The sequence below is a fragment of the Pyrus communis genome, chromosome 7 (genome assembly GCF_041283825.1).
Source record: "Pyrus communis isolate YQ-2024b chromosome 7, ASM4128382v1, whole genome shotgun sequence".
Taxonomy (NCBI): Eukaryota; Viridiplantae; Streptophyta; class Magnoliopsida; order Rosales; family Rosaceae; genus Pyrus; species Pyrus communis.
Genome location: NC_142571.1, coordinates 22,739,762 through 22,748,608, shown reverse-complemented (window position 1 = coordinate 22,748,608; position 8,847 = coordinate 22,739,762). Strand labels below are relative to the sequence as shown.

Sequence of the window (8,847 nt, the reverse complement as noted above, 5' to 3'; positions counted from 1 at the left end):
CTAATATGTTGGAGATATGAGTGATCATGGAACAACAACATTTAAGTCTTATTTCACGTAGGTCGGTTGTATGAATCCTCGAAAGAGAAGGAAGAGAGTGTCAGGTAGTTGACAGACGGCACTCTATTTTTCACGTTGAATCTCTATAATAATTGAATGCCTATAATAATTGAATGATAGATGGAAAATTGGAAAAAATTGCAACACAAAAACAAAGTGCCTTCCTATTTTTTTTTTGTTTTTTTGTTTTTTTTTGTTTTTGTTTTTTGTTTTTGAAAAAACAAAGTGCCTTCTTAAGAAAGCAAAGCAAAAGGGGCATTTTCTTTTCAAGATAATCAATGGATCCACTAATTGTACATCCCCCTATACAACACAAAGTCCAAAAAGACTGCACACTTGATGCATGGTAGTGGGGCATCATGACTACGTTTTGATATGCATGATGTAAAGGGTAATACTAACCCTATGTTTTGTTCCACTAATTAGTGAAACAACAATTCTTGACCACTTACAAGGGATTCTAGGTCTTTTAATCTTGTGATGACCAAAGAAATAGAAAGAAATTTCTTGGCAGTGTCATCATTAGACACTAATATTAGAGAGATTACATATCAAATTTCATACTTTTTAATTTTCAGGACAACTTCATAAATAATTTGTGTGTTGTCATCTTGTGATAAAATTGAGAGATAAACCCATAGGAGTTATGGGGTCAATCTATGGAAATCTAGTTGTGTCTCTCTCATTACCTCACTGCAACGAGAAACATAAATTCACAAGCACTACACCTTACAAATCTCGACCTATGGAAGTTTCTAAGCAATAATCACTTTCGAAGGGGGGACCCATGTGCCATATGTATCCATCTCTCATTGTGTGACCGTGGTCAGAGATGCAAACATAATGTTTTAAGGCCGTCCTATAAAAGTGTCTCTCCTTAATTTCGATACTCTAATCATATAATGGCATGTTTGAGGATGTGTCGGGTCCATTATCTAGATGATGACACTGGTATAGACTATGTAGCCAATTCGACATAAAAAGCCGATCAAACCATACAAAAGTGAACGAGAAAAATGAAATCTTCCACAAATCTTGTGTGATGGAAATGCCAAGAACTTGGTCCTAAACTGAAAGGCAAAAACCAAAGCCAAAAACGAAATGCAGCGAACAGGAAGAACACAAGCCACATGGCCAGCACCGCCACAATTCTAAAAGCAGATAGAAAAGAATCCACATTGAAAAAGTAGTCCAGGGAGAATTTATGCCACACATAACCGTGGCCAGAGCCCCTTTTAGCACCACACGGGTCGCAATCACAAACAACACACAAAAGAAAGCTCATATTTCAAACATAAGCCGACATGCATGCAAAATCTACGGGCCTGTATAAGAATCCTCACAATTGTCGGCACCTTCATTGTGAAAATTTTAGGATGTTTCGGAGTATTAGCAACTAAGTGTGTTTTAAATGTTAGATTTTAACTTTTCTATTTTTAAATAAAAATCAAATGGTTAAAAACATTTCATTCCATACTCTAAAATACCGTAGAAAATTCATCTTCATGAGAGGCTAAGACCGTCCATAGTGCTTTTATCAGAGTTTAAATTTCCATATGTACGAATCGTAGAACAATGTTTCTATAGTGGTGCGAGTTTAATAGCTATGAGAGTCATTCTAAAAGATTCAAACTCACGCGGCTCATATATTACACAAAAACAATAGAACACAAAATTTCCGGCATACGAGTTTGGTTTCAATTTATAGAAATCGAACTGAAAATTTCCGACCTACTATGAAAGGCCTAACAAAAACGCTAACATGGGCATTTTTTTTTCCATGTAACAGCTATTGTAATTCAGGTCATTGTCAAATGTCAAAACAAGCATCCTCCCTCCTGCACGGAATCACAAACGATGACATGAAAAACATCTTGGAGAGACCAGTATTCACATATGAATATTTCTAGAGGACAAGCCACAAGACCAATCTATCATAATAAAGAACACAAATCATGTTGCTGCAGAATCTAACGTTCTCATTCATCGTATCCGCCTCCGAGTTTCCAAACCAACATGAACTCAAAATATATCCTTTGCCATAGGTGGGTTTCTATACAGAATATACACAAACCCACAACTGAGAATCTAACACCAACAACGATGTACACCTGACACGAGGGCAACTCTGTACTATTCGGGAATACAAGTGAAATGGGGATATTAACCAGGCTATGCAAACTTGAACCACTTTACAAGAAGGCAAGTTACATTGAAGAACAGAAACCAGCATCAATTGCTTGCAAGATTGGAGCAACATCAAACCTGAAGTTTCTGAAACTCTTGCCCGGTCCTGTCTCAGGAGGACGAACCTCGGGCTCAGGTTTAGTTGATTGGCTCTCCACTATCATGGGGCTACTACTCCCTGTCGAGCTGCTTTTCGCATTCCACACGCTGATTCCTAAGAAGAATGAAAAGCAGAGCTCATTAGAGAAGCAGAAAAGAAATTTACAAGCACCTGGGTCTTTTATAAAGATCAAATACAACTCGACATCCATATGGGTGCTAAACTATGATTAAATATGTATACCACAATATACCGGCAGTTTTGTATTTTCATGGGTAAAAGAACCAACATCTGTTGGCCAACTATTCGCATTCATAATGCTTGATTTCTCCAAGTTTGTAAGATTCATCTTTCTTTTTCCTTTTCCTTTATCTCACAAGTTCAACATAAACCTGAAGCTTCTAGGCGACCGAAAGATTTCAAAGGAAGGGGAAGAACCTTTGAGAGGCATATCAGGTCTTGGAGCAACTGGGGACTGATGTGATAAAATCCATGATCTCAATGTTCTGTTAGAAGACATTGATCCTATCAGACATTATAAAAAGTTGGAAGAATTGAGAAAGTAATTAAAGTTATAAACCAAAATAACTTACGCCAGAAAAGGGGACACCATGTAAAGCTTGAGGCCGGTGACACCACGAGATATCACATTATCACTTGCAGGCTGAAGATCATCCAGCCGGTGCCATGCGATTTCCTGCCAACAAATACAAAATGTGCACTTAACCAATGATATTGTGCTGGAAAAGAGGGACATATATTCTATCAAGTGACAATGAAGACATTAAATAAAAATATAGAGGTCACCTAGCAAAGAAAAAACCACAAATTAAGTACTTAATGAAGAGATAACTCTGAAACTTTACCAAAGTATAACCTACAATGAAAACTACAATTGGTTTTCCTTCAGAATAAATTTCACTAAAGAAATGTGAAACTGTGTAAAAACAAAAATGAAGAAAAAACGTGGATGCATTAAGATTCACATACACTGATCTCCTTTTTGGTGAGTGGTGCAAAGGCAGTATCCTCTCTCACACCAGCAATAATGTAGAGCCGCACCCTTTGTTGTCCAAATATAAATTCAATATACTCATCTTTGTCAAGAAGCTTTGTAACATCAAAACCTGTTTCTTCCTGGACCTGCATTCACCACAAAGAACCAGGTCATTCATAACAGAAGGGGGGCCACAAGAACTGTCCAGGTTGTGTGTGCCTTCATAGGGAAAATATGACACCTACTGGTGTTAAGCATCATACAGTAAACGGAGTAAAATGCAATTTCCCATAGGATGATGCCATAAAACCAGGCTAATTTCTCAACCCTTTTCCTAACTCTATCACATTGACGGGGTCCAAAAACACCAAAAGTCCTGCTACATGTCGGAGAGTCGGGAAAAAGTTGAGTTCTGAAACATTTCCTTCCATACACGCTCCTAACGTGTCACAAAAGTATAGGGCAAGAACATTGTTTTGGAATGGATATGAATCCTAAAACCATAGCACAAATTTTATTACCTCAAAAAGATGAACAACATACATCATGGAAATAAAATGTCAGATTGAAAATACACACCACCACCCTCTGCCCTCACAACACATTCACAGCTGCAGAGAGACATAACGATATAGTTTTAACAGTATTGTCAATTTCACTGGTCCAAGGCTGTAAAACCTCGCTGTAAATACCCGGGGAAAATATTGATCTGGATAAAAAAAGAAAACACCATATGAAAAAAATCTTACTTCTCTGATGGCACATGCATGGTCTTCTTCATCTTTGTTCTTTTTGCCACGAGGGAAACTCCAACTTGATCCTTTCCATCCCTTCACGAGCAAGCACTGCAGTTGGACGAATGTAAATTAGGACAAGAAAAACAATCGAACTGCTTTAAGTTAAAGCTCTAATAGTCGACCAATAATTTCACCTAATACAGAAGGTTGTGCACGGACATAAAAAAAACTTATGATATCGACAAGTCATCAAGTTTAAAAAATACCAAATGGTTTACAACATAAGAAAAATAGCTTTTAAAAAGTCGTTCATGTTAAGAAAAGGTTGAACTTGGGAGTTCTAGAATCATTCACAGAAATCCTCACCCTTTCAAAGGTTTCATCCAAAATGATTGCGCCAGTTACAGGAACCTTGACCTTGTAAGAAGTGAAGTCCTTGAATATGTCATCTATATGGGCAACATAAGGTTTAAGAACATCACAGCTGTTAAACACTGCAACACATTAAGGAAAACAAGGATGTAAGGAAATTAAACAAAGGACAAACATAGAGCAGGGGAATGAGAAATTGGATCGGATAGACCATATGAGGTCAACATGACATAGTCAAGAACTTCAAGCTTTCCCAACCGTACTGTCAGAAGTGCTTTAAGACGGAAATTGTCAAACTCTCCATACATGCAGGAGCTGCAATAATTGTCAAACTCTCCATACATGCAGGAGCTGCAATAACCAATTTGGGCTATGCCATGCATGTGGAAATAATACAAATGATGTTAAAGGAAAGCAACCTGCTTTCCTACTAAGCTAGATATTGCTGGTACAGGAGAGAGGGAGAAAGAGAGAGAGAGAGAAATTGTCAAACTCTCCACCCATGCAGGAGCTGCAACAACCAATTTGGGCTATGCCATGCATGTAGAAACAATACAAATGATGTTAAAGGAAGGCAACCTGCTTTCCTACTAAGCCAGATATTGCTGGTACAGGAGAGGGAGAGAGAGAGAGGGAGAGAGAGAGAGAGAGAGAGAGAGAAGGGGTTGGGGGACAGATATGTGTATACTGATTTCACCATGATGTATAAGAAACATGAAGATAATAAATTCGAGTCATTGTCTGCAAAGGATACATAAAGAAGTGAACTCCTTCAAATTGAATGACTTCAGCGATGGATTTTTCTCCACTGAGTTGTCCTCATAAAACCAATGAGCATATTCCACGAGAAATAAAATCCTCTCAAATGATTGCAGGTCTTCTTTTGGTACATTTAGAACAAACCGGCTGCCAGTAAATGGTAAAAGAATAGATTCAGATGCATATCAAAGCAAGTTAACATAACATAGACAAACTGTAAGCAGGAGGAGGGAGAGAGGAAGACCAAACCAATTGGCAATTTGAATCTTGTTTTAATGAAATGATATTGAGATGCATAAAAGGAAAAGCTTTGTTGCAAGAAAATTGCACATTTCATCAGCCTTCTAAAATCAGTATAAATCATTTACTGCACCTAGGACTCATCACTATGAAGAGAGAGGAGAACAATATTAATATGAAAAGAGCGAGTATTTATGGACCTGCACAGATCATCAAGGAGTTCTTGGGGAGGAAGGCCATTCTTCAGTGGAGCACTTGATGACCGAGGGAGGCCAGACATGGCTTCCCTCTTTGCTTCTTGTTTTGGTTCCTGACATATTTAAAAGCAAAACAAATGTAAATGTGGGTAGTTTAGGAAATGCTCCAACATTCAAAATTCGCAACCTAGCTAAGCAAAGTAAAATGAACTAAAAAGGAAAGGTCTTTAGTTCCATTAATACATTGAAGCGCATCTTTTAATTATAAGTATACGGATGTTGCAGCTACGATGATGGGCATTCTTCACCTTTAATATGTTTTGAAAAACAATGCACTAACACCCGAAAACACACAAAAGTACACTTACAAGCTCTACAAATTATTCCCTTGAAATTTATCAGAACACCCATATTAAATAACTTGTTTACTTGGGTTTAATCAATTTCTGATTGATTTTATATAAGTACAATCATTTTCCCCGTAAATTACATTCATTTCATGCATACATTAATACAATTACAGCCCAAATTGCAGAATTATAACATTAGTGACAAATTTTGTAGTGAAATAACAAACATACGTATTGTAGAAATATACAAATGAGGCAAATAATACCCAGAGAGCCCTAGATTTCAGTACAATCAATCACCTCTGACTGTGAGTAAGCCAAGCTGACTGAATTCAACAACAACCATGATTCAACGGATTATCTTTACCACCAAATCCAATCAACCTATAGGCATAATTCTAAGAAATTTCTACAGTAGCCATCCCACTGCTTTCCAACGTCCTCGTTTGCAGTGGCCGAGATCTCGCGCCAGTAAATGACCAAAATTGCAGAGAAAGAGAGAATTGAAGGGAGGGAGAAGATACCTTGTTGGTGAGTTTGGTCGAGGGAGCTGTGGATACAGTTGCAGAGTTTATTGGAGGGACTTTGCGAAGAAGGAGGAGGTGGATTTTGCAGAGCGGGACTCAGTCTCACTGTGCCTGTGTGAGTACCGAGTGCCTAGTCGGGAAAAAAACTACACTTTATATATCTGTCCCCAATTTCATTTTATTTTCTTGTCTAATATTTTTGTTAATTGGACACCTTGACTGAATATTTAGTGTGGATAAGAGTATGAATCACACATCGAAAAATAAGTGATTTTACATGTACTTATATGTAGTTGAGTTATTTCTCATATTACCAATTAGGTATGGTGGGATCTCAAGTTTCTTTATTATATCAGATAAGGTTGTCTCTCGTGTCAAGTCTACGACCGCATGTGCTTCAAGTCACCCAGTTCGTATTGTCCATGTGTTTGACTTGAGCATTTGTCACATGTAATGGGTCATGTTGAGACTATAAATCTCACATTAAAAAAGGAACTTTGCATGTGCTTATTAGTTATTGAGCTACTTCTTATATTGTCAATTGATTTTAGGATAATGTTATCCACATACTCATTTAACATCTCGCACACCCTTCTAAATTTTCGACCGCTGGTCAAATAAATAAAAGAAAATCAATAATAAAAAATTAATTGGGGGTTTGTGGGAGGCAAAAGTGAGGCTCTTTTATGTACAATTTTTTTTTTTTAATTTGATGATCTGAGACAATTTGGGGTGATAATTGTACCAGAAATGAGCACAACTTAGTATAATTTATAAAATACAGGTAGCATTTGAGGATTAAAGCCGAAAACCAAAAAGGCTGACTTTCACAATCTCATTTAGATCGAGTGAACCGAAAACCAAAAAGGCTACAATGAAATCTGATCATTGGTAAAGAGAATGAAGCTTTACCAATTCAGCTTAATTGATGAACAAACTAATCTGCTTAATTCAAGCAACTATTAACCAAGTACAAAAACCGAACAGCCATCCATTTAAAACTAATTACGCTACACAAAAAATATAGGAAAATACTCTAAAATGAGATAATTTCTTAATCTTGAGACAAAAATAGGATAAATCGACCATGCACACCATGCACAAAACTGAAATTACTAAAATACCCACATATAAATGAGTTATTTGCTCCCATTTTCTTATTTCTCTCTCTACTCCCTCTCTCCCTCTCTCTCTTCTCTCACTTTCTCCCTCACGCACTTTCTCCCTTTCTCATTGTGCACTTATTGTGCACACATGGTGCCCTGTCATCCCTATCAACATTATCCAAATCGATGTCACTACCAATTTCATCTCGTCCTCACAAGTCCAAAACATCTAACCTTGTCACGAATCTCATCCCCGATCATTGGGATCGAAACTCAAGCAGGCTGCAAATTTTCCAACCATTTTCTGGCAACAACGCAAACAACCAAGGCTCGAGACCACCACCACTAGACTTGCATTAAGGGTGGGAACAAAGCCCAGTCATTGAATGTTGGTGTTTTGTTGGATGATTTTTTTTAGGATTTGCCCACTGTATGTACATGACATGCACATCATATGTTCACAGATCTGAGCCAACCCAAAAACCCAGATGAATTAATACTTAGAAGTTAAATTAGGGTCTCTGTTTCATGTTGGGGCCTATGGCCTTATGGGTTGTGGAATAAATTTCAAGTTTTGACGTGCTACAAAACTAGGTTCGAACAATTTCTGGTTCAACTGTCAAATTGCTAAAATTTGTGAAATTTTTTTTGGTAATGTGTGTGTGGTGTGCATGGCTAACTTCATAATAATATTCCAACTCCAAAAACTCAGAGCTCACAGTTCTTTTTTTTTTAAATCAGAAAAATTCCATATACACTATATGCGCACCACATGCACATCATATGTACATTACATGCACATTGTGAAATCCTATTCTTGGATTTCACTATTGCAAACTACATATTTGTATCAAGGAGATTTTATTATTATTTTTGGGAATTTATATTAACTTTAGATTTTAATTAAACTAATTACGAAGTTTGAATTTTGGTTAGTAATCATTAAAAATTCGTGGACTTTATGGGGTCACACTAAGTATAATTGGATGGAGTTTGATCCTACGAGTGTGTAGGCGAAAACCGTTTGCGAATCAGAGTTGAAACGAAGAAATTAGAGACGTTTTAGTTGTTTGAAAAAAATAAAAAATAAAAAGATTAGAAGCTGCCAGGTGGCAGCAACATAGAGGGGAGATCAGGGAGAGAAAGGAGGGAAGTGAGAAGCACCAAACCCGAACCTTTTCCCATTTAACCCAACCTCGACCCGACCTGAGCCAC

The 8,847-nt window shown here is 37.3% G+C and overlaps 1 protein-coding gene across 2 annotated transcripts; it reads right to left on the bottom strand.

The window, feature by feature from the left end:
* Positions 1-2,018: 2,018 nt before the first annotated feature.
* LOC137734143 (mRNA-decapping enzyme subunit 2) lies at positions 2,019-6,701 on the bottom strand. Of its 2 annotated transcripts, none has more exons than XR_015964045.1 (9): positions 6,524-6,662; positions 5,653-5,762; positions 5,208-5,359; positions 4,448-4,575; positions 4,094-4,189; positions 3,338-3,490; positions 2,941-3,044; positions 2,601-2,853; positions 2,019-2,461 (listed from the first exon to the last, which is right to left on the bottom strand). XR_015964045.1 is itself a non-coding variant. In XM_068473436.2 (9 exons), the coding sequence occupies exons 2-9, from the start codon at positions 5,730-5,732 to the stop codon at positions 2,268-2,270; spliced, it is 975 nt and encodes a 324-aa protein (XP_068329537.2). In that variant the 5' UTR covers positions 5,733-5,762; positions 6,524-6,701; the 3' UTR covers positions 2,019-2,267. The 2 variants fall into 2 exon arrangements, 1 of the variants encoding a protein (XP_068329537.2); XM_068473436.2 differs by having other exon boundaries at positions 2,786-2,853; positions 6,524-6,701.
* Positions 6,702-8,847: the final 2,146 nt, after the last annotated feature.

What these genes read in the sequence shown, in the direction of transcription:
- LOC137734143 (XM_068473436.2), bottom strand. Translation starts at nt 5,732, where the DNA reads ATGTCTGGCCTCCCTCGGTCATCAAGTGCTCCACTGAAGAATGGCCTT. An exon ending in GAAGGAGTTCACTTCTTTAT is followed by an intron (nt 4,576 to 5,207) that starts GTATCCTTTGCA and finishes AATGTGTTGCAG; the next exon opens with TGTTTAACAGCTGTGATGTT. An exon ending in TCACCAAAAAGGAGATCAGT is followed by an intron (nt 3,045 to 3,337) that starts GTATGTGAATCT and finishes ATTTGTTGGCAG; the next exon opens with GAAATCGCATGGCACCGGCT.